At 43.5% G+C, this 25,193-nt stretch overlaps 1 protein-coding gene across 1 annotated transcript in view; it reads left to right on the top strand.

The window, feature by feature from the left end:
- The window catches only part of LOC147120556 (low-density lipoprotein receptor-related protein 1-like), a 2,135,446-nt gene that overhangs the window by 2,023,001 nt on the left and 87,252 nt on the right, over nt 1-25,193 (top strand). Inside the window, exons 79-81 of the mRNA XM_085986655.1 lie at nt 3,813-3,929; nt 4,067-4,243; nt 4,350-4,490. Of these exons, the coding sequence (XP_085842781.1) occupies nt 3,813-3,929; nt 4,067-4,243; nt 4,350-4,490 (435 nt within the window). The remainder of the gene's footprint in view (nt 1-3,812; nt 3,930-4,066; nt 4,244-4,349; nt 4,491-25,193) is intronic.

Raw genomic sequence — 25,193 nt, 5'->3', positions numbered from 1 at the left:
TCGCACTTCATTGGGAGAACTTCTCTCACCAGTGTCAGATCGCTTCTGTAACCTCACCTGCAGCTGCCATCTGTTTTAGCCTAACGAGAGAGTTACTGAAGAGTCTGGGTGCAAGGGCTCACCTTTGTACAGTGATTGTCAGTGTTTACAGCACCTCAATGCCGTCAAACACTGAAAAAATCATCTGTCAAAAAGTGGTGGTGGCCCCTTTAAGAAAACCGGCAGATGACGCGTCACCAACTGACATCATCTGACACTAGCTTTTTCTTAATTGGCTGGCAAGCCCTCATGGCGGGCTTAACAAGGCCAATTGATGCAAAATAGCGTCTGTGTGTCGGACGTCGCTGGGGGCGGGACGAGAACCCGAAAGGCAGCAGTCCCCCTCAACGCGCCTCTTCAGGAAAGATCCAGGCCAAAGAGCCTGCAAAGGGATATAGATAGGTTAAGTGAATGGGCAAAAATTTGGCAGATGGAGTATAATGTGGGAAAATGTGAGGTTATCCACTTTGGTAGGAAGAATAGAAAAACAAAATATTATTTAAATGGAGAGAGACTACAGAATGCTGCGGTACAGAGGGATCTGGGTGTCCTCGTACATGAAACACAAAAAGTTAGCATGCAGGTACAGCAAGTAATTAGGAAGGCAAATGGAATATTGACCTTTATTGCAAGGGGGATAGAGTATAAAAGTAGGGAAGTCTTGCTGCAACTGTACAGGGCATTGGTGAGGCCACACCTGGAGTACTGCATACAGTTTTGGTCTCCTTATTTAAGGAGGGATATATTTGCATTGGAGGCAGTTCAGAAAAGGTTCAGTAGATTGATTCCTGGGATGAAGAGGTTGTCTTATGAGGAAAGGTTGAGCAGGTTGGGCCTATGCTCATTGGCGTTTAGAAGAATGAGAGGTGATCTTATTGAAACATGTAAGATTCTGAGGGGACTTGATAGGGTAGATGATAAGAGGATGTTTCCTCTTGTGGGGGAATCTAGAACTAGGGGCATAGTTTCAGAAAAAGGGTCGCCCATTTAAGATGGAGCTGAGGAGGAATTTCCTCTCTGAGCGTCGTGAATCTTTGGAATTTTCTACCTCAGAGAGCTGTGGAGGCTGAGTCATTGAATATATCCAAGGCTGAGAGAGACTGATTTTTGAACAACAGGGGAGTTGAGGGTTATGGGGAACAAGCAGAAAAGTGGAGTCGCGGCCAAGATCAGATCAGCCATGATCTTATAAAATGGTGGAGCAGGCCAAATGGCCTCCTCCTGCTTCTATTTCTTAAGTTCTTATGAAATAGCCACCACTTGACTTGTATCACTCATGCTTTGTGGGAGTGTTGAGGAACTGGCAGTAGCAACACAGATAGAAACAAAAATAGCATTGGGGTCTTAATTGCATCATTTGACCCTGATTTACAATTATTAGCGAGGCCATTGTCTATTCCCGGCAGGAGCTCTGGCTGCCTAAATTGAGGTTCGCCCAAAGATTAGAACAGGTAGTCAACCAGTGGTAAGTTGGTGGGTCAAATTTTTAGGTGTAAGCGAGGGGTGATAGCAAGACAAAAATCTCCCTCGTTCCTTCAAATTACAGTTTTCCAAATAGTGCATAAAGCGGTTGAAAACTTTGAAAGACAACCCAATCACAATAGTGGATAGTCTGTTTATCTTTGAGAACAGTAAAACACAGTAGGCCTGATTTTCCGATCACCATAGCTGATGGTGCCAAAGTGTACTGTAGGGCTGGGAAATCAAGCAGAGATTCTATTTTTTTTTTCATGGATGATCTTCTGGCCAGCCTAATGTGTTCTCGAACAAAAGTTGCATCTTTCAATACAAAAATCAATGTTCATGATACAGGAATCAACAAAGATATGATTCCCCAATTTAGCTCTGGTGAGTTTGTGACAACAGAATTGTTCAGTGTTTCTATTTTTGGCAGATTGTTTATCAGTGGAGACTTTTACTCATTTCTCATTGCTGCAACCAAAACTGTGGGTGTTGGAATTACAATGAATATTCCTGTCTTGTGTTTCTTGAAGAAGGAAAGGAGGGATGTGAAGCACATTCGATTGCACCAGAGGAGGACAGCCTCCTTCAGCTTTTACCCATGCAGCCATGTCTGTGGTTGCAGGCTTAACTACCTGGGAATGTCCGATGAAAGTTAACTTTACAGACTCCACTTCAGCAGGGAACCAGAAATAATGTGCTATCTGATCTGCAGACAACCTCTACCACAAGGACAGCACAGCCAGTGGCAGTCGAGTTCACCACAGCTCTGTGCTTTAATGCCTCGGGCTTATTCCAAGATATGACAGGGGACCTCTCTAACATCGTGCAATGCACAGATGCATTGTTCACCAGGGAAAAATGCATTATTTTATCTCTTGAAGCTTAGCAGCAGAATGAAAGAATCCTTCACATTGTAGGATTCCCCAAAATCAAGGTCATTATCAATGGTACCTATATGTTCATCCGAGCACACAATTTATGGCTTTCAGGAACCACATAGGGTTTTGCTCTATCTATGTGCAGGCGGCAATGATCAGCAAACAGAATCATCATGGTCAATATCCTTTCACCAGGCAGCAGTCATGACACCTTAACCTTAAGGCAATCCTCTGTGTCTAAGCTATCTGAAAAAGAAAGCAAACCGCATAGATGGTTTATAGGAGATTAAGGCTACCATATACCTGGGTTCATTTTATTCAATCTGGGAATGTAGGCATCGCTGGTAAGGTCGGCATTTATTGTCTATTAAATCTCCTCTTAGCCTTTTCTGCGCCAGTGGAAGTAATCCCCGTACCTCAAATCTCTCCTCATTCATATAGTCTCCTATCCCTGGTGTCTTCCTGGTGAGCACCTTCAAAACATGATCTTAAAAGGGGTGATCTACCTCATTGCCTGGTCATTTCCAGTTTTCTGCTCAATAACATTTAAATACCAGCTTTATCCTTTAACTGTGTCTTTAAGAGTTGCAGCTGCACACTAACCAATGCAGCCCCCCGCTCCTCCACCTGCTGCTTCCACAGGCAACCAACAATCCAGGTCAGGTTCTTGCTGTGCACAAATAATGATGCTGATCTCAGGAAATCTCAGGATTACCACCTGGCATGATGTCAGTGAATGCTAGGCTGACTCTGGTGCTGCTGTGTTACTACTGGGACAAGAAAAACACTCTTGGGGCTGGATTTTCCAAGCCCCAAGGGCAGGCTTAACAAGCTCAATCAGGGGAAAAATCCCTCTGGTTGGTCAGGCGAGGATGGAGGCGGGACATTGACATAACAAGCAACTGTCCCGCCTCCAACTCACTTCCATTCACAAAATCCAGACCTTTAGTGTTTATAAGTGAACTTATGTTCTTATGGTGCGATTCATGTACTGCATACAGTCAAAAGGTGTTATTTAGGCAACACATTATTTTAAACTTTTTCACAGATAGGCTTGTATTTTTTTTAATTTCCTTTCCTCATGGTGCATGGCTGGGTTGGCAGTAATACCCCTAGCAGCAGTCCAAGCCACTCCTTGGAGGGAGCTGGTAAGAGGCTAGCACTGTGATTCCAAACAGTAGGTGGAGGAACAGAAAACAGAAAATGTCTGTATAATCATTCTTTTTTATTCTGAAGGCATAGATGTATCAACAATGGGATTTTTTCTGTGAATCTCAGGCAGAAAAGAAAATAGATGCCAATAAAATTGAAAGCAAACCTTGGACGGTCTAATCATTAAGAAATTCATGAAACATGTATTTATAAACAGAAAATGTTAACACTAGTATAATAATCATTTTAAAATGTGTATATTTCTTTTCCTCTCCTTAGGACTGGCTCTTGATCATTTCAACCAGCGCTTGTATTGGGCAGATGCCAAGCTTTCAATTGTAGGCAGTGTCCGCTTTGATGGCAGTGATTCTGTTGTTGTTGCCAGTGTTAAACAAGGTAGCACAAATTTCCCTTTCTTTGTTAATATTTGTGATCTGAAAAGAAAATTATAGATACTGATAGTTAATTTAATTGTGTCCTACTTTTTCCACTTTAGTAAAGATCTAAGTATTCAATCTGTTTTATTGTTCAAGGTCTCCTAAGTCCATTCAGCATTGACGTTTTTGAAGATTATATTTATGGAGTGACACATACCAACAGTCGTGTTTTTAAAGTGCACAAATTTGGACGTGCTCACCTTGAATACCTGGTATCTGGTCTCAGCGATGCCTCAGTGACAGTGGTGTTCCATCAGTACAAACAGCAAGACTGTAAGTAGCAGTACTAACTTAACGAAACAGAGTAGGAGTAGAATGCACCAGAATGCTTTGAATCATGTAGGCTGTTAGTAACATGCACTTTCTTTGCATTCCACAGTACCGAATCCTTGCAGCAAAAGGAACTGTGAGTGGCTTTGTTTGCTGAATCCTACTGGTGTAACATGTTTGTGTCCAGATGGAAAGAACATGATTAATGGAACATGTGTTGATGTAGATTCTCCTACTGCACTACCTTATGGTGAGTACTTCTGTATTTCCTGACATCGATCACTCTAGCCAAAAATAACTCTCAAATTACTCTCCGAATATTCATGAATAATTTTATGAAATTAAAGGCTTTAAACAGTGGCATGAAATATGATGAGTATTGCAGGTTTTTGTTTCTTGAAATTTCAGTATAATTTCCTCCCCTCCCAACCCCCGCCCGATTGTGCACAGAAGTCTTACGGTTGATGCAAGCAGGGCCTGTTTGCATCAGCGTAAGGGGATATCTAAGGCTTTAATTAAACATTTTTGTACCCTAAATTATGCACATACACTGGCAGAAATGAGTTTATGCAAATATTGGCCTGGATTACACTTTTAATGATATATAAAATTATCAAAAAATTAAATTTTTAGTGAGGTTGGTGGAATGAAGGTAATTATGAATAAAATTCCAATTCTGTACATTGTATAATTATTAGATTTGGGGTTTCCATTGCATATCATTAGAGGATTCCCATCATAAGTGATTGAAACGGAATTCTGCTTTTTGATCGGAGGACCAGGCCCACGTGATCCCAGATACGCTTCCACACCACCTGCGTCCCTGGGATCTGTGAGCCATTACACTGCCCTCCGCCTTGAGGCCTGAGACCGCAACTATTCGCAGCCTGGGCGCCAGCAGGTACTTTTGGAATTGTTTCGCGGGTCGGAGGCATACTCTGGAGGTATGCCTCCGACTGCAATTTCTAGCCCTTTGTTTATCATTCTGAACTATAATCAGTTTCATATATTTTGTGCAATTTTCCTCCTTCTTTGTGCCTTTGCATTTTTATTTTCTGTTGTTTTAAATCCAATTTAATTATTTAAGTTTAGATTTCTTACAGAAAAAAATAACTTTCCGAGGTAGCCTTAAAATTATTGAAATTTTGGTCAGTATTTATTCCTGTAATGTATTATGATTTTGATCTTTTGATATTTTTCCAAGTCAGGATGGTGTGTGACTTGGAGGGGAACTTGGAGGTGGTGGTGTTCCCATGCGCCTGCTGCCCTTGTCCTTCTAGGTGGAAGAGGTCGCGGGTTTAGGAGGTGCTGCTGAAGAAGTCTTGGCGAGTTGCTGCAGTGCATCTTGTAGATGGTATACAGTGCAGCCATGGTATGCTGGTGATGGAGTGAGTAATTATTTAAGGTGGTAGATGGGGTGCCAATCAAGCCAGCTGCTTTGTCCTGGATAGTGTTGAACTGCTTGAGTGTTGTTGGAGCTGCACTCCAACAACACTCAAGTAGTGTGATGGAATACTCTCCTTACTTGTGCCTTGTAGATGGTGGAAAGGCTTTGGGGAGTCAGGAGGCGAGACACTCGCCACAGAATACCTAGCCCCTGACCTGCTCTTATTGCTACAGTAGCTGTAGACTGCAGGAAGATATCAATAAACTGGTCAGGTGGGCAGAACAGTAGCAAATGGAATTCAATACGGAGAAGTGTGAAGTAATGCATTTGGGGAGGGCTAACAAGGAAAGGGAATACACATTAAATGGTAGGACACTGTGTAGTGTAGAGGAACAAAGGGACCTTGGAGTGCATGTCCACAGATCCCTGAAGGTAGCAAGCCAAGTAGATAAGGTGGTTAAGAAAGCCTCAGCTAGAGTATTGTGTGCAGTTCTGGTCACCACATTACAGGAAAGATGTGATTGCACTAGAGAGGGTACAGAGGAGATTTACAAGGATGTTGCCGGGAGTAGAGAATCTTAGCTATGAGGAAAGAGCGGGCCCAGGGGCCTTGTAGCCTGGTCCTGCTCCTACTTCTTGTGTTCTAATTCTGTTAGATTTCAGGAGATAGTTCTATTCACAGGGATTAGTGGAGACATCGAACAAGCTGCCAGCTAGGTGTCCTTCAAGAGCAAATTGGGCCTGTTCCTGGCTGGGGTGGAGATCACCTTTTACAGAAGGTAAGTACTGTAGGAAATACAGGGACAGAGTGATCTCCTGGACGAGTTTCGATCGCCTAGATGGGTCGGAGAGGAATTTTCCAGATTTTTTCTCCCAAATTGGCCATTGGGTTTTTTATCTGGTTTTTCGCCTCTCCCGGGAGATCACATGGGTTCGGGTGGGATGGAGAGTGATAGTAGATTTGAGGTTAGGATCAGATCAGCCATGATCTTATTGAATGGTGGAGCAGGCTCGAGGGGCCAATTGGCCTACTCCTGCTCCTATTTCTTATGTTCTTATGTTCTTATGAAAGACTGGATAGGCTGGGTTTACTTTCCTTAGAACAGAGGAGGCTGTGGGGAGACCTTATTGAGGTGTATAAAATTATGAGGGGCATAGATAAAGTGGATAGAAAGGACATATTTCCCTTAGCAGATGGGTCAAAAACCAGGAGGCACAGATTTAAAGTAATTGGGGGAAGGTTTAGAGGGGATTTGAGGGGAAATTTCTTCACCCAGAGGGTTGTGGGGGTCTGGAACTCACTGCCTGAAAGGGTGGTAGAGGCAGGAACCCTAACCACATTTAAAAAGTACTTGGGTCAGCACTTGGGATGCTCCAACCTGCAGGGCTACGGACCAAGAGCTGGGAAGTGGGATTAGGCTGGATAGCTCTTTGTTGGCCGGCGCGGACACGATTGGCCGAAATGGCCTCCTTCCGTGCTGTAACTTTCTATGATTCTATGAGTATTTATGTGGCTGGTCCAGTTAAGTTTCTGGTCAATGGTGACCCCCAGGATGTTGATAGTGGGGGATTTGGCGATGTTAATGCCGTTGAATGTCAGGGTACAGTGGTTAGACTCTTGCTTGTTGGAGATATAGTCATTGCCTGACACTTGTGTGGCGCAAATCTTACCTGCCACTTATCAGCCCAAACCTGAATGTCATCCAGGCATTGTTGCATGCGAGCCGAGTGGTCCTGACGGAACCCAAACTGCGCATCAGTGAGCAGGTTATTGGTGAGTTAGTGCCGCTTGATAGCACTGTCAACGACGCCTTCCTTCACTTTGCTGATGATTCAGAGTAGACTGATGGGCGGTAATTGGCCGAGTTGGATTTGTCCTGCTTTTGTGGACAGGACGTACCTGGGCAGTTTTCCACACTGTCGGATAGATGCCAATGTTGTAGCTATACTGGAACAGGTGCGGCTAGTTCTGGAGCACAAGTCTTCAGCACGACAGCCGGATATTGTACGTTTCAGCTCAGTCTTTATGAAAAAATGAAGAAAACAGTTTTAAATAAAACTTTTTTTTCTCGGATGTTCTTTTTTCTGTCCTATTTTTATTACTTTGTCTTTGACCTTACACTTTTTCTGACTAATTTTACGTATATGACCAATTCTAACTTTTATTCTTTTTTGAGTTTGAGTATCTTACTCACATTGTTTCCTGAGACAAATTTAAGAATGCAAACCATTTGCATAGCTCAAAGCCAGCTGCCTTTTCAGCTAATTGATTGGCAAAGGATCTAAAGATTGACGTGACTAATGTGTTTTTCCCTGTCAAAATGTCAAGAGACTCTACGAGATGAGTAAATTCATCTGTGGCATATAAATTATTAAGGATGTTGCAGTTTATGAATATTTTAAACAATGGGCCAAAATTTGCGATCGGAGGCTTCCCGCGGACTGCAAAATGTCTACGAAAGTACTTGGTGTCCCGGGAGGAATCCTGGGCCTCTCCGGGTTCGCGCGGGCAGAGCCCCACGTATCCCGGGGCGCAAGCGGTTCGTAGGCGCTCCTGGGATCATGTGGGCCAGCCCAACCAATAAAAGAAGGGAATCCCCATTTATACTTTTGACATAAAAACAGAAAACGCTGGAAATTCTCAGCAGGTCAGGCAGCATCTGTGGAGAGAGAAACAGAGTTAACGTTTCAGGTCGATGACCCTTCGTCAGAACTGGAAAAAGCTGGAGATGGAACAGGTTTTTAAGCAAGTGCAGGGGCAGGGCAAGGGGGGAGGGGAGGAAAGAACAAAAGGGAAGGTCTGCGATAGGATGGAAGGCAGGAGAGATTAGGAGACATTAAGAGAGATTAAGAGATGGTGCAAGGCAAAAGGAGATGGCAATGGGACAATTTAAGAAACAAAGGATGGCTCTAGATGAAGTGTAAATGGCCCTGGCAGAATGAAAGACTGCTGCCATGTAAGAGAGGGAAAAATAATTGGAAAAAAAAGATAGAGGCAGAGGTTATGGTCTGAAATTGTTGAACTCTATGTTGTGTCCAGAAGGCTGTAAAGTGCCTAATCGAAAGATGAGGTGCTTTTCCTCGAGCTTACGTTGAGCTTCATTGGAACAGTGTAAGAGGCCGAGGGCGGTGAGGTCTGAGTGGGAGTGGAGCAGAGAATTAAAGTGACAGGTGACCGGAAGCTCGGGTGAGGGAGGGGACCTGAGTAGGACTGGAACAAAGAATGTTCCACATATCCCACAAAAAGGCAGGCATAGCTAGTACCCATGTGGGTTCCCACAGCAACACCCTTAATTTGGAGGAAGTGAGTGGAGTCAAAGGAAAAGTTGTTCAATGTGAGAACAAGTTCAGCCAGGTGGAAGAGGGTGGTGGTGGATGGGGACTGGTTGGGCCTCTGCTCAAGGAAGAAGTGGAATGCCCTCAGGCCATCCTGGTAGGGGCTGGAGGTGTAGAGGGATTGGACGCCCATAGTAAAAAGGAGACGGTTGAGGCCAGGAAACTGGAAACTGTTGAAGTGGCGGAGGGCGTCGGAAGAGTCGTGGATGTAGGTGTGAAGAGACTGGACCAGGGGAGAAAAAATAAAGCTGAGATAGGAAGAGATAAGTTCCGTGGGGCAAGAACAGGCTGAAACGATAGGTCTACCAGGGCAGTCCTGTTTGTGGATTTTGGGAAGGAGGTAGAAGCGGGCTGTGCGGGGTTGGGGAACTATGAGGTTGGCGGCCGTGGAGGGAAGATCTCCAGAGGAGATGAGGTCAGTGACGGTCTTGGAAACGGTGACTTGATGTTCAGTAGTGGGGTCATGGTCCAGGGGGAGGTAGGAGGAGGTGTCAGAGAGTTATACTTTTGACAGTTCTGTACGGACGGAAGTGTCAAAAGCATGAATGGGGATCACTTAAAAAATACACCAACACATGAAATACATTTTTAAATAAACATTACATATTTAAAATTAATTAAAATGCCATTTAATTAAATATTTTAAACAAAAATTTAATTTTTTGAAAAAGAATGATATGTTTTTACAGGGCTAAAAATAAACTTACCTTTTTGAAGAGTATTTTAATTTATAAATGAGTGATAAAAATTTTATTTTTCTATTTTTTAAAACTCTTATGCTGGTAAAAGCAGGCCTTATGCCTGCTTTTACCAGGCATAAACATTTTACAGGCATTCAGCGGGCGGAAGTTGCGCAAACAGCACAACTCTCCACCCGCAGAGGCCCATCTCCCGCGGATGCGGAGGATCTGTCAAAAGAGAATACTTGACAGATCGCAAGTGCTGAGTTTCAGTGCATGCGCTTTGCATGCCTAAAGCCGGAACTTGCGCAACTCCTACAGGTGTGTACACACTTCGTACGCACCCGTGGGGGTCGCAAAATACGGCCCAATACTTTTAATTCTGAACATCAGGGTGTATTGCTGGCTGAATATAGCCATGAACTTCAGACATACGAACATAGCAACAGGATTAGGCCAATCAGTTCCTCGAGCCTGTTCCACCTCCACCTCTTCATCTAACCTTTCTATCGGCATGATTCACGTTTTAAAATGGTGAAAATCATGACTAAGGGATTTATTTAACTTAGACCGTGATTCCAGAATTTGAAGGTATGAGCAGACCTCACGATTTTTTTTTCCATAATCAGCGATACGTGAATCTCTGAGATCAGAAAATGCACTCATCCTCCCATTGGTAGATTCCAGTTATAATCTGCCACTTGTTCACTGCACTGCCTTCCGTCCTCTTTCCTAATCACTGGGGAAGAACAAAATTGCTTTTTAGAAAATAAATCCTGCATGTGTGGAAACAGTTTGCCACCAGAGTGTAAAACCAGCATTGTGGGTTGGATGCCCATTCTAGAAACCACCTGATTTTCATTTGCATTCCTGGTCATTGTTCTCATTGCTGTTAACGAGACCTTGCTGTGTTCAGTTTGGCTGCCACGTTTCCCTACAATAAAACAGTGACTACTCTTCAAAAGGCAATTACTTAGCTGTGAAGCACTTTGGAAGATCCTGAGGTCATGAAAATTGCTATATAAATGCGGGTTCTTTGTTTAAAAGTTCTTTGTACTTAATGGAGCTAACCATTAGTATTAATAGAGCAGGTCTACCAGAGTGAATGTCAATGCTAAAACCAGATGATAGAATGAGATCTTAGCGTTCATTTTAGAGGGTTTTAGTAAAGAGCTAGCATGGTGGGCCAAATAGTCTGTCTTGTAAACTTCTATGCTCTTCTATGATTCAATAATTGTATCTGCATTTACCCAACTCGGATTCAGAAATTATTTTCAAAGTCACTGAATAGAAAATTAGATAGTAGGAAATGTGTCAAATGTTTGAATAGTTTGTTGTATTTTTAATTAAAGCACATTCAGGATCTTTTGATCCAAAGAACAAAGCGGTTTGCTTCCTTGATTGATTAATTTACGGGAACTTTTTAATGGTGTTTGGACCTCTGCAGACAGAAATGCTCCTTTGTTAAGAATATGGGTGTGAATTCTGTCTAGCTGCACATTTACAAAATTATGTATTTAAATATTCATATGTAGCATGTCACTTGTGTATGGGAATGCAACATTATTAAGTTCATCTGAATACTGCACTTCATGAGAGGTTAAAATCTGAAGTTCAGCATTTTGTTCTGACTTCTGGTATGTGACAAAGAACTCCATCTTGTGCTGCACTTGAGACGTTAACATAAAATATTCTATATTTTAACTTATGATGCTGTAGTGAAAATATATGAAGATAAAACCAAATGAATTCACTAAACCAGAAATCAGGACTTTGTTTAATGAACCATTAGCAACTTTTACATTTCTTCAGCAATCATTGCTAGGTAGCATAATCTGTCTTCTTGGATCTCCCAGGAATGGGGGCAAGAGAGGGCTGGTGAATGGGGATTAGAGCCAACAAGACAAATGGGGCAAGCATGTATGGACGTTATAGCTTTTTCTCACCTTGGGTATGTAATGTAACATAACATAATTGACCAATTCCAAACCCCGATTTTAATGTCAATGGAACGTAAAATTGGGTGGGGTGTAAAATCGGCATCCAGCCCGAACCTGTCCAGTACCCGTTGAGCGGGTTAGGTTAAAATCGGGCTATAGACTTTGTTGCTTTATGTATGCGCCAATATATTATATTTTATGATTTTTTTGTGCCTTATAATTCTGTTCTCATGTAAATATATTAATTGCTTCCTGCTGTAGAAGCTCTCGTCTGTGTTTGTTTGGTGATATCGCGAGAGACTAAGTTTGATCCATTAAACAGTTTACTGCAAGCAGTGTGATGGTTGTCCCTGAGTTATACACCTCTGCTAAGGGTAGTTAATTGAAAAGGGACAGCTTCCAGATCATAGGGGACTTGGTCTGCTTACAGGAACCACTATTAAACCTTCAAGAGAGAAAACAATTCTTTAAAAAAAAAATTGCAACAAATGACTTTCATCAGATGCCTGCAGGGTTTAGTAATCAAAGTAGTTATTTTGTTTAGAGGTTTTATATTAATTATTTATAAATTTATTGTTTTGATTCCTCAACAGCACAAGAAATGCGCATAGTAAATATTCATTCATGCTAGATCTCTCTCCCCCAAAAAGCTGTTGAGGCTTGGTCAATTGAAAATTTCAAAACTGAGATTGATAAATTTGGTTAGGCAAGGGTATTAAGAGTTACAGAACCAAGGCAGGTAGATGGACTTAAGATACAGATCATCCATGATCTAATTAAAAGGCGGAACAGGCTTGAGGGGCAGAATGACCTACCCCTGTTCCTATGTTCCTTCCGATCTTCCTGTATTATTCCTGAATAAATACAAGTGGAGGATATATAAGTATTATAAAAACAGGACCAAAATATTAGAGCCATATATCATCTATTTATATGTGGCTGGTTCCTTTTAATGGCAATAAATAAATAATTCCTTATTTCTCCACATAATTTAATGTGACCAATGTATCTAAGGAGAAATAAAGTTTGATATTCTGGAAATACTCAGTGCTGATAGAAGTATGACCTTTTGTGGTTGTTTGTTTAAAAATAAACAAGGTGAGAAATATGAACACTCTATGCCGATAGAATGTTAAGGCACACATTTATTAGCAGTTGACTAACATTTTAATAATGAATGGAATAATAAATTATAAATAAAGTGGGAATATTGTGGTCTGAATTATGTCAGTGTTTTGTTCCTAATGATGCCTCAAGGTGGAATATGTGTGTTATAATGGTGATTTCAGATTATTTCAAGCCACAAGACAGACTCGTAATAAAGTTCCCTTGTGGGTGTGCATTAATCAAAAAAGGCATAAGTAGTGATTGGGTGCTTTTCCGAAACAATATCAATAATTTATTTATTGAAGCCAAATAAGGACACTTAGGATAAAAAGCAGAAATGACCATGTTCAATTCCCTACTAACTAACCAAAACATTTCCATTGAATATACAAGTAGGTTTACTGAAAAATATGTACATATATATATTTTTATTAAACTTATTTTCTTAACGCAGTTATTTACTTAGAGTGAGCCTGTATTTTGTGATTGAAATTTCCCCTGGATGACAGGAGCCTATATTGTAAAATCTGCATCAAAGTCATCGTGTGTAGAGACTACCTGCCAGCAGACCTCACATCTACACAGTGAATCTGAAACTAGTCGCTTTAGATGGAGTTCACTGTACTGATTTTAATGATTTACAGCACTGAGTACCACAGACATCCAGAATCATCAGGAGATAAGACCAAAAATTTACACCTAGCTTTTTTATTTTTGTCATTTAATTGCCTTATGCCACTTTAATTCTGCTTTTTTGGCATTGTGGGGTCCTCCTTGCCACAGACCTGACCTCAACAGTTCAGTATAAAATGAGCTAAAGCACAGCAGTGCACCAGTTGCCAGCCTAGCTAAGTTTTAAAACTCAATTGGCCTAAATTTAACATAGTGTACTGTAAGTCACATTTTAATGTCTGCTCTTTTTGACTCTTAAAGGTCTCAATGGCAGTTAGAGGTTAGTTGGCAGCAATTCATGTGTGGATTGGATACTCATGCCTGGAGCTCTGACTTACAAAATGGACATTGGTGCTATTGGCCCAGAAATTCAGGTCTCCACGGGTGAGTACGCATGGGGTACTCACCCGTAGGCCCAATGGAAGTGCCGGTTTCCTGCATGCACTGCGCATGTGCGGGAAACCGGCACTTCCGTTCCCCTGAAAGCAGGGGTTCAGAGGCCGAATGCATGCGCGGGAGAGACTGCGCGTGCGCATCGAACTTCGTTTTTTTTTTACAGGTTTTCCCAGGAAGGTAAGCCTGCAGAATTTAGAAATGTAAAAAGCAGGCGTAAGGCTTGCTTTTTACAAGGTAAGTGGTAAATTAATTAAAATTAAAACATTTTTTCCACATTTTTATTATTAAATACTTTAAAGCAAGGTAAGTTTATTTTTAGCCCCGTTAGAAAATAAAATTATTTTTTTCAAAAATTTAAATTATTGTTTAAAATAGTTATTTCATTTAATTTATAGTTTATTTAAAAAATGTGATTTAAAAAAAAATGTATTTGAAGATTTAGTGATGTTTTGTAAGAAGAAAAGGCCTGTAGTATTTCTAAGTTTGACAGCACTTCCTGTCAGACTTATGAATGGAGCATTCCCTGCTCCGATTGGCTCCCCATGGCCCACGTGATCCCAGGGGACGCATCAAACTAACTGCGCCCCTGGGATACGCAAGCACTGCGCGCCGGCAGCTGGACCAGGCCCCGGATCGGAATCCCACGCGAGCCCACAGCTCAACGGCCGGCGCGCAAGGTAAGTGCAGGTCGGGGGCTTGCACCCGCGGGAAGCCCCCGACCCGAATTTCTGGGCCACTAGCTCATGACCACCAAATGTGCAATGTTAAACAGGTTGAAAATTGACCATATTATCTGCATGCCCATAATTCCCACGTAGTGATTTTCAGATTTTTTTTTTCTCATTAATTTTCTCCCATCCCCTCCCCACTTGAAGGCACTGATGTCTTGCTGAAGAATGTTTCCACAGGTGCTAGCCTGTCTCTGGTACCATGCCCAAATGGCCATTTATTCATGTGTGAGCCTAGAAAGTCATTGTTGGCAGGTTATTTAACTGTGGAGGTGGTATTACAACTGAGTCCAAACCAGTCCTGAACCAGTGTCCACAAATACACACTTCCAGAAAGGGTCACCGGACAGTGATCATAGAATCATAGAAAGTTACAGCACGGAAGGAGGCCATTTTGGCCCATCATGTCTGTAACGGCCAACAAAGAGCTATCCAGCCTAACCCACTTCCCAGCTCTTGGTCCGTAGCCCTGCAGGTTCCAGCATCCCAAGTGCACATCCAAGTACCTTTTAAATGTGGTTAGATTTTCTGCCTCTACCACCTTTTCAGGCAGTGAGTTCCAGACCCCCACAACCCTCTGGGTGAAGAAATTTCCCCTCAAATCCCCACTAAACCTTCCACCAATTACTTTAAATCCGTGCCCCCTGGTTTTTGACCCCTCTGCTAAGGGAAATATGTCCTTTCTATTCACTTTATCTAGGCCCCTCATAATTTTATATACCTCAATAAGGTCTCCCCTCAGTCTCCTCTGTTCCAAGGAAAACAAACCCAGCCTATCCAGTCTTTCCTTTCCTCAGAGCAAAGGTTCTCTACTCCCAGCAACATCCTTGTAAATCTCCTCTGTACCCTCTCAAGTGCAATCACATCTTTCCTGTAATGTGGTGACCACAACTGCACTCAGTACTCCAGCTGAGGCCTAACTAGTGTTTTATACTGTTGAAGCATAACCCTCATGCTCTTGTATTATATGCCATGGCTAATAAAGGCAAGCATTCCGTATGCCTTCTTAACCACCTTATCTACTTGGCCTGGTACCTTCAGGGATCTGTGGGCATGCACTCCAAGGTCCCTTTGTTCCTCTACACTGCTCAGTGTCCTACCATTTAATGTGTATTACCTTTCCTTGTTAGCCCTCCCCAAATGCATTATCTCACACTTCTCCAGATTGAATTCCATTTGCCACTGTTCTGCCCACCTGACCAATTTATTGATATCGTCCTGCAGTCTACAGCTTCCTTCTTCAGTATCAACCACACAGCCGATTTTAGTATCATCTGCAAACTTCTTGATCATACCCCCTATATTGAAGTCTAGATCATTGATGTATACCACAAAAAGCAAGGGACCTAGTACTGAGCCCTGCGGAACTCCACTGGAAACAGCCTTCCAGTCACAAAAACACCCATCAACCATTACCCTCTGCTTCCTGCCTCCGAGTCAGTTTTGAATCCAACTTTACACTTTGCCCTGGATCCCATGGACTTTTAACTTTGTGACCAATCTGCCATGTGGAACCTTATCAAAAGCCTTGCTAAAGTCCATATACGCTACATCAAATGCACTACCCTCATCTGCCCTCCTTGTTACCGCCTCAAAAAATTCAATCAAGTTTGTCAGACACGACCTTCCCGTATCAAATCCGTGCTGACTATCCTTGATTAATCCGTGACTTTCTAAATGAAGATTTATCCTGTCCTTCAGAATTCTTTCCAATAATTTTCCCACCACCGAGGTTAGGCTGACTGGCCTGTAATTATTTGGTCTATCCTTTTCTCCCTTTTTAAACAAGGGTACCACATTAGCAGTCCTCCTGTCCTCCGGCACCACACCTGAAGCCAGAGAGGATTGAAAAATGATGGTCAGGGCCTCTGCTATTTTCTCTTTTGCTTCGCTTAACAGCCTGGGATACATTTCATCCAGGCCTGGGGATTTATCCACTTTTAAAGCTGCTAAACCCCTTAATCCTTCTTCTCTCACTGTTTATTTCATCTAATATTTCACACTTCTCCCCCCTGATAGCAATGTCTGCTTCGCCCCTCTCCTTTGTGAAAACAGACAAAGTATTCATTAAGAACCCTACCGACATCTCCCACCTCCACACACAGATTACCCCCATGATCTCTAATAGGCCCTATCCTCTTACTTTTAATATATTTGTAAAACATCTTTGTGTTTTCCTTGATTTTACTTGCCAAGAATTTTTCCTGCTCTCTCTTTGCTTTCCTAATATTCTTTTTAATTGCACCCCTGCACTTTCTGTATGCCTGGCTAATTTTCATCAGAAGTGCCAACCTACAAAACTAGCTGAAACTGATCAACAGGTTCAAGAAAGCTGACACAACATTCAAAAAATCTGACAATTCAAGACTGGCCTTAATTGTAACATGTGAAAACAAGTAGCTATACAAGCTTTGTAACTTAAGCTGCAAGCCCATCGCTTTTATTGGAGGAAAAAATAAGTTATACACTTACACAACCTTGCACTCCCTCTCATTGCTAGATCTAATTGTTTCTTAAATGATTACCAGCTTTTCATCTCCACCACTCTGTCTAAAGGTCCATCCCAAGTGTTGACTGTTCTCTTTGTTAAGAATAACCTCTGGATATCAGTGCTAAAGTTATCTTTAATTAGTTTTCGCCTGTATCCCCATGTTCTACACTCAGTTTGAGTTAAAATTGTGTTCCAAATTATTTTTTCTATACCATTTACTATCTTGTATATCTCTAAGATTACCTCTGAAATCTCCTTTTGCAGACTGAAGAGCCCAAGTCTGTCCCGTCATTCCACATCACTCGGACTCCTAATACTAGAGGCCAGCCTTTTGGCTCTTCTCTGCACTACCTCCCCTTGTGCATATTTGGAGAAATTAATCATTCAGAATTTTTACTATCTGGTGCTCAATTTAAAAAAAATTCTTGGGATATGGGTGTCGCTGGCAAGGCCAGCGTTTGTTGTCCTTGAGAAGGTAGTGGTGGACCTTCTTCTTGAACCACTGCAGTCCATGTGATCAAGATGTTCCCACAATGCTGTTAGATAGGGAGTTCCAGAATTATGACTCAGCAACAATGAGGGAATGGTGATATATGTTCAAGTCAGGCTGGTATGTGACTTGGAGGTGAACTTAAAGTTGATGATGTTCCCATGAACATGCTGCCCTTATCCTTCTAGGTGGTGGAGGTCACGGGTTTGGGAGGTGCTGCTGAAGAAGCCGTGGCAACTTGCGGCAGTGCATTCTGTAAATAGTACATATGGCAGCCACAGTACGCTGGTGGTGGAGGGGTGGATGTTTAAGCTAGTGGACAAAATGCTAATCAAGTGAACTGCTTTATCCTGGGTGGTGTCAAGCTTCTTGAATATTGCTGCAGCTGCACCCATCCAGGCAAGTGGAGAGTATTCCATCACACTTCTGGCTTGTGCCTTATATACAGTGGGCTTTGGGGAGTCAGGAGGTGAGCCACTTGTTAAGTCCGTGAATGATTGAGACACGGACTGGCAGGAGAGAAACAAACAGAACTTTACTGGTGAAAGGCATAAACGAATCTAACAAAACAGAGGCTCTCTAGCGCCTTTTATACAGGGGTGGTCACTGCCGGTATTGCAGTCTGAGACCAGTTATTCTCTTAAAGGTACATACACAACAATTCCTCCCCTTTTAGATAAACAGTACAGAACATTCAGTTAACACTAATGATAATGAATTACAATCACAATTACTGTTGCTAGATACATTGGTTAAGTTTAAGCAATTATAAGTTCAGTCTTTGAGGAGGCTTCCTGATTCTGTCTGGATAACGCCTCTTTGGAGTATCAGGTTCTTCTGGCAATGTTGAGTCAAAATCAATGTCGTTGTTTGGTTCATCTGCTTCCAATATTACCGGTTCTGCGGTAGCTGCAATTGGAACGTCGATTTCATTACCAGGTGTATCAGATCGTGGTGTGGAGTTGACGTTTTCCAGTGATTCTAGAATCTGGTCAGCATGGCATCTTACAATGCTCTCCCCAATGTCCACGGTATACATGAGAGGTCCTTGTCGTGTACAAATCGTTCCTGGCTGCCATTTCTCAGTGCGGTAGTCCTGGGCCAAAACTGGTTGACCTATCTTAAAACTCCTGGTCGGCCTTTCATTCATATTCTGAAACTGCCTGTTCTCCACATCTCTTCGGACGTTTGGCTTAACCAAATCCAAGCGGCATCGTAGTCTTCGATTGAAGAACATCATGGCTGGAGTTTGGTTGGTAACCGCATGTGTCGCATTCCGGTAGGCAAACAAGAAGTTGTCCACCTTGTGTTGTAGGGGTATATCTTCATTACACATTGCCTTGATAGCCTTCTTGAATGTTTGGACAAACCTCTCGGCCAATCCATTAGTGGCTGGATGATATGGGGCAGATGTGTAATGCTTAACACCATTGTTCTTTAAGAACCTCCGGAACTCTTCAGACACAAACTGTGGTCCATTGTCAGAGCAAATCTGTTCAGGCAGCCCATTCCTGGCGAATATGGTTCGTAAAACTGCGATAGTTTTTTCCATGGTGGTTGAGGACATTTTTATTACCTCTGGCTACTTTGAATGTGCATCCACCGCAATTAAAAACATTGAGTCCATGAAGGGACCAGCAAAATCAATGTGCACCCTTTGCCATGGGGATGAGGGCCACTCCCATGGATGCAGAGGAGCTTGTGGTGGGGCGTTTTGGACCTTCTGGCATCCTGCACAGCTCTTGGTCATCTCTTCGATTTCTCTATCGATTCCCGGCCACCACACAAACGCTCTGGCTAAGCTCTTCATTTTTACCCCACCCAGATGACCCTCATGAAGCTCATTGAGCACTCTATCCGTCAACTTAGGTGGAATTACTACTCTGGATCCACACATCAAGGTTCCTCTGCACACTGACAGCTGTTCTCTTCTTGATGAAAATGCTGGCAGCAGTGGTTCGCCATGTGCTGGCCATCCCTTCACCGTTAAATCATAGACCCGTGATAGTGTCGGGTCATTCCGTGTTTCCTTTTCTATGTTTGCATTCGTCACAGGGAGACATTCGACTATGGTCGAGTGGAATAACTCCATTGGATCCACTGCAAGGTCGTCTTCTTCCACCGTCGGCAACGGTAGACGTGACAATCCATCAGCATGTCCATGCTGTTTAGTTCCCTTGTACTCGATGTCATATTGGTGTGCCCCTAGGAAAAGGGACCATCTCTGCAGCCGTTGTGCTGTCATTATCGGTACGCCCTTCTGAGGGTTGAAAATGGAGACAAGAGGTTGATGATCGGTTAGTAGAGTAAATTTTTGACCATGCAGATAGTGATTGAACTTCTTCACCCCCCACACTAGGCTGAGGGCCTCTCTCTCAATCTGGGCGTCGTTACGCTCGGCAGAAGTTAACGAGTGTGACGCAAAAGCTATCGGCCTCTCCAAACCATTAAGGAATTTATGTGACAGTACCGCCCCAATGCCGTAGGGAGACGCATCACACGCCAGCCTGATTGGCAGTGCTGGGTTGTAGTGAGCCAATACTTCCTTCGAAGTGATTAAGTCCTTACTCTTCTGAAAAGCACGTTTACAATCATCGCTCCATTTCCATGCTACCCCCGTTCGTAGCAGGGCGTTCAGTGGATGCAGAATTGTCGACAAATTCGGCAAAAACTTATGATAGTAATTCACCAACCCGAGGAATGACCTCAGTTGCGACACATTTTCAGGCGCTGGGGCCTTAACAACTGCTTCAATTTTGTCAGGGGACTTATGTAACCCCTCTTCATCAATCACGTGGCCACAATACGATATCTGTTTCTTAAAAAATTCGCACTGGGGGCAGCTGGCTCGCAGCCCATGTTCCCGTAGTCTAGTGAGCACCTGTTCTAGGTTGTTAAGGTGTTCACTGTCATCTTCACCTATTACAAGGATGTCGTCCAAGTAACACTGAGTCCCCGGAATCCCTTGCAGGACTTGTTCCATCGCTCTTTGCCATATCGCCGGAGCCGATGCTACTCCGAATACCAATCGATGATACTGGTAAAGACCTTTGTGAGTGTTTATCATGAGAGACTTCCTGGAGGACTATTCAACCTCCATCTGCAAATATGCTTGTGCTAGGTCAATTTTTGTAAAACGCTTCCCTCCAGACAGTGAGGCGAAGATGTCTTCTATCCTTGGAAGAGGATATTGTACTGTGTGAAGGACAGGGTTCACCATCACCTTGAAATCCCCACAGATGCGAATCTTCCTTGGCTCTCCGGACTTATTGCTTAACGTTTTTTTCATGACAGGAACGATGGGTGTCGCCCACTCGCTCCAGTCGACCTTAGACAACACGCCCACTTTCTCCAGATTCTCCAGCTCTGCCTCAACGGCTGGACGAATTGCATATGGTACCGGTCTCGCTTTGAAAAACTTGGGAACTGCATTCTCTTCTATTTTTAACGAGGCGGTTACGCCTTTAAGCGTGCTCAGTTCTTGTTGAAATACCTCTTTGGCGTTAGCTAAGATTGTTGACAATCATCCAGGAGTGACGTCTTCATCTTTTTTACCGTCCACCGTCATTGCATGAATGGAATGCCAATCTAAGTTTATCTTCCTGATCCATTCCCATCCCAATAATGGTGGTCCACCATTTGGCAGTATGTAGAGATACAATTTCCGTATTTTCTTGCCATTGTATTCGACAGGCACCCTTATTTTTCCTCTGGGGTATACTTTTTGCCCCGTATACGTCGTCAAGATGATGGATGTCTCTCTCAAGGGTATGTGTGAAAATAGCCGCTCATAGTCTCGTCGATTCATGACAGTTAGCGCTGATCCTGTATCCAATTCCATTTTAACTTGGGACCCTGCTTTCGTGAGGGTGACCCAAATGGTTCGGTGATCCTCTTTTGCGATTACATTGTGAAGTTTGAGACAGCTTAATCTCCTGTTCTCGGATTCACTATCGCTCATCTGGTCTTCGGAACTACTGTCCGTCATCTTTTGTACTTTCTTGTACGGTTCCTTAGTAGCCTTTTTGTTGTCGCTGGTCTTCTTCCCAGACCTACAAATTCGTGCAATGTGTCCAATTTTCCCGCATTGTCTGCATATTTTATCTTTGGACCAGCAGTCCTTCTGGTCATGGTTAGTTCTGCCGCAGCGATAACATTTTGCAAATCCCCGTGTCATTTCATGGGTGCTGTATTCCTGTGGTTTTTGTTGAATTTCTGCAGCTCCCCTGGCTGCTGCTTCATATGATACTGCCACGCTGAAAGCCTTATCTAGCGTCAGCTCTTTTTCTGCGAGTAACTTCTTCTGTGTTCCTTCACTCAGGAGTCCACAGACAAATTTGTCCCGTTGGGTATCTGCCAGTCCTGCTCCGAACTGGCAGTGCTTTGATAGCTTGCGTAGTTCCGTAAGATACTCAGCATTGCTCTCATCTTTGTGCTGAGTTCTCCTGTGGAATTTAAATCTTTCTGCTATCAACAGCGGTGCAGGGTTTAAGTGCTCCTGTAGAACAGCAACAATTTCGTTAAAACTCTTCGCCTTCGGTTTGGCTGGAGTAATCAGGTCCCGCAATAGGCCGTACGTTCTAGCGCCCATTAAGTTTAACAATACCGATGCCTTTTTCCCCTCTGCTATATTGTTTGCCTCGAAATATACCTCTACTCTTTCCACATACGTGGTCCAGTCCTCTAATGTATTATCAAAAGCAGTGATACAGCCAGTCTTCGGCATCTTGCAAATCTAAAATGGCGCCTCCCGCGCTTTGCCGCCTTCTCCGATTTAACAAAATGGCGCCTCCCGCGCTTTTCCTTCTTCCCCGCTGTTGTTAGCGCTGCTTTCCACGGTTTCCTGCGCGTTAAATATTAATTCGTTTTCTTTTATTATCTTCCCATCGTGGAGCGGACCCTCTGGAACACTTCCCTCTCTCTTCTGAGGTCCGAACGCTGCCCAGCTTCGAAACACCGGCCGCGCCCTGTATGATCCACCCTCTCTCTCTCTCCTTGCTTCCCGACTCGCTGCCCGGCCCCGTTGCAGCCCAGGAAGGATCAGAGCACTACCTGCCACCAGCCCGATTAGCTGGGAAACCACGGACCGAGGAACCCAGCCTGCCTCTGGAAAGTCGCTCCTGCAAAGCCTTGAACCCGATGATTGACGGTCGACGCCCGTTCCTCGAGTTTCAATGGACTCTCTTTTTTTTTCCGACCTTCAACGTCGTCGGAGCTGCTGCTGAGTTGCCGGTAAGTTCTTTCTACCTCGTCGCCAATGTTAAGTCCGTGAATGATTGAGACACGGACTAGCAGGAGAGAAACAAACAGAACTTTACTGGTGAAAGGCATAAACGAATCTAACAAAACAGAGGCTCTCTAGCGCCTTTTATACAGGGGTGGCCACTGCCGGTATTGCAGTCTGAGACCAGTTATTCTCTTAAAGGTACATACACAACACCACTCGCCACAGAATACCCAGCCTCTGACCTGCTCTAGTAGCCATGGCATTTATGTGGTTGGTCCAGCTGAGTTTCTGGTCAATGGTGACTCCCTAGAATATTGATGATGGAGGCTCGACGATAGTAATGCCATTGAAGATCAAGGGGTGGTAGTTTGGCTCTCTCTTGTTGGAGATGGTCATTGCCTGGCACTTTTGTGATGTAATGTTATTTAGGACTTAGCAGCCCAAGCCTGGATGTTGTCGATATCTTGCTGCTTGCAGGCATGAATTGCTCATTCTTTATTTCAAGCCTGTTTCCATCTTTTAATGTTCTCACCTCTTGCTATTGTAATCCTAAAAGAATGTTGGCATCAGTGATAGCATCAAAGCCCAATCTACATATTTAAAGAGGGCCTCACTGGCTTGTGGTGGATATCCTTGCTGCCTGCAATTTAAAATTGCAGTTGAGCAAATTGGGGCAGGATAGGAGTGGTTGAGACCCTCTCTCCAATTTAACAGCCCCCCGGGCCTGGTTTCTGCCAGGTGAGGGGAGTTAAAATTGGGGCCTTGGTGTTTGATGTAGCTAAAACCCAAATCATATTTAAGTTGATTGTTTTGTGATCACTGTCCTCTAGGGTTGCATGACTTCTATTTCTTGTACATTTTCATTTTTGAATATTTGGTCAACATGTGCCTTCTGTCGCTTTGCTTGTGCATTAGTTCATGAGGCAATCATGCATTGCATTTACCAACTCTGACTCTAATTTGTTTGGGTTTTCCCCAATTTAAATTTGGTTAGTTGAAGGCTCCCATTAAAATAACTTTCCTGTTCTTTTATTCCCTTCTAATGTCTTCATGGAGCAAACTGTCCTCCTTCTTGTGTTGACTTGGCCCTCTGGATTTGTTACACATTCGAGATTTCTGTCCAGAGTAATTCTTTATGCAGCTTACCCCCTCCCTCACAGGTTCAACTTTGTTTACTGGCATCTTATTTCTAATGCTTCTAGCCTCCTAAATCCTTGCCCATCTTTCCCGCAACTCCATGTTTGAATCCCTCCACTCAGGTTTCCGCCCTGCCACAGTACTGAAAAGGCTCTCATCAAAGTCACAAATGACATCGTTTGTGACTGTGACAATGGTAAACTATCCCTCCTCGTCCTTCTTGACTTGTCTGCAGCTTTTGACATCCTCCTCCAATGCCTCTCTGCCATAGTCCAGCTGGGTGGGACTGCACTCGCCTGGTTCCATTCTTATCTATCTAATTGTAGCCAGAGAATCACCTGCAATGACTTCTCTTCCCGTTCCCACATCATTACCTCTGGTGTCCCCCAAGGACCTATCCTTGGCCCCCTCCTGTTTCTCATCTGCACGCTGCCTCTTGGTGACATAATCCGAAAACACAGTGCCAGTTTTATACATGTATGCAGATGACACCCAGCTCTACCGCACCACCACTTCTCTCACTCCCTCCAGAGTGTCTAAATTGTCAGACTGCTTGTCCAACATCCAGTTCTGGATGAGCAGAAATTTCTCCAATTAAATATTGGGAAGACCAAAGCCATTGTTTTCTGTCCCCGCCACAAACTCCGTTCCCTAGCTACTGACTCCATCCCTCTCCCTAACATCTGTCTGAGGCTGAACCATACTGTTTGCAAACTTGGTGTCATATTTGACCCTGAAATGAGCTTCTGACCACATATCCGTGGCATAACTAAGATCGTCTACTTCCAACTCTGTAACATCGCCCATCTCTGCCCCTGCCTCAGCTCATCTGCTGCTGAAACCCTCATCCATGCCTTTGTTACCTCTAAACTTGACTATTCCAACGCACTCCTGGCTGGCCTCCCACGTTCGACCCTACATAAACTTGAGGTCATCCAAAACTCGGCTGCCCATGTCCTAACTTGCACCAAGTCCCGTTCACCCATTACCCCGTGCTCACTGACCTTCATTGGCTCCCGGTTAAGCAAAGCCTTAATTTCAAAATTCTCATCTTTGTTTTCAAATCCCTCCATGGCCTTGCCCCTCCCTATTGCTGTAATCTCCTCCAGCCCCACAACCCAATGAGATATGTGCGCTCCTCTAATTCTGCCTTCTTGAGCATCCCTGATTATAATCGCTCAACCATTGGTGGCTGTGCCTTCTGTTGCCTCGACCCTAAGCTCTGGAATTCCCTGCCTAAACCTCACCGCCTCGCTACCTCTCTTTCCTCCTTTAAGAGGCTCCTTAAAACTTACTTCTTTGACCAAGCTTTTGATCATCTGCCCTAATTACTACTTATGTGGCTCGGTGTCAAATTATTTG

The sequence above is a fragment of the Somniosus microcephalus genome, chromosome 4, assembly GCF_052327205.1.
Source record: "Somniosus microcephalus isolate GS21.2 chromosome 4, FLI_Smic_1.0, whole genome shotgun sequence".
NCBI lineage: Eukaryota > Metazoa > Chordata > Chondrichthyes > Squaliformes > Somniosidae > Somniosus > Somniosus microcephalus.
The sequence above is the reverse complement of the archived record's forward strand: the minus strand, read 5'-3'. Positions and strand labels throughout refer to the sequence as shown.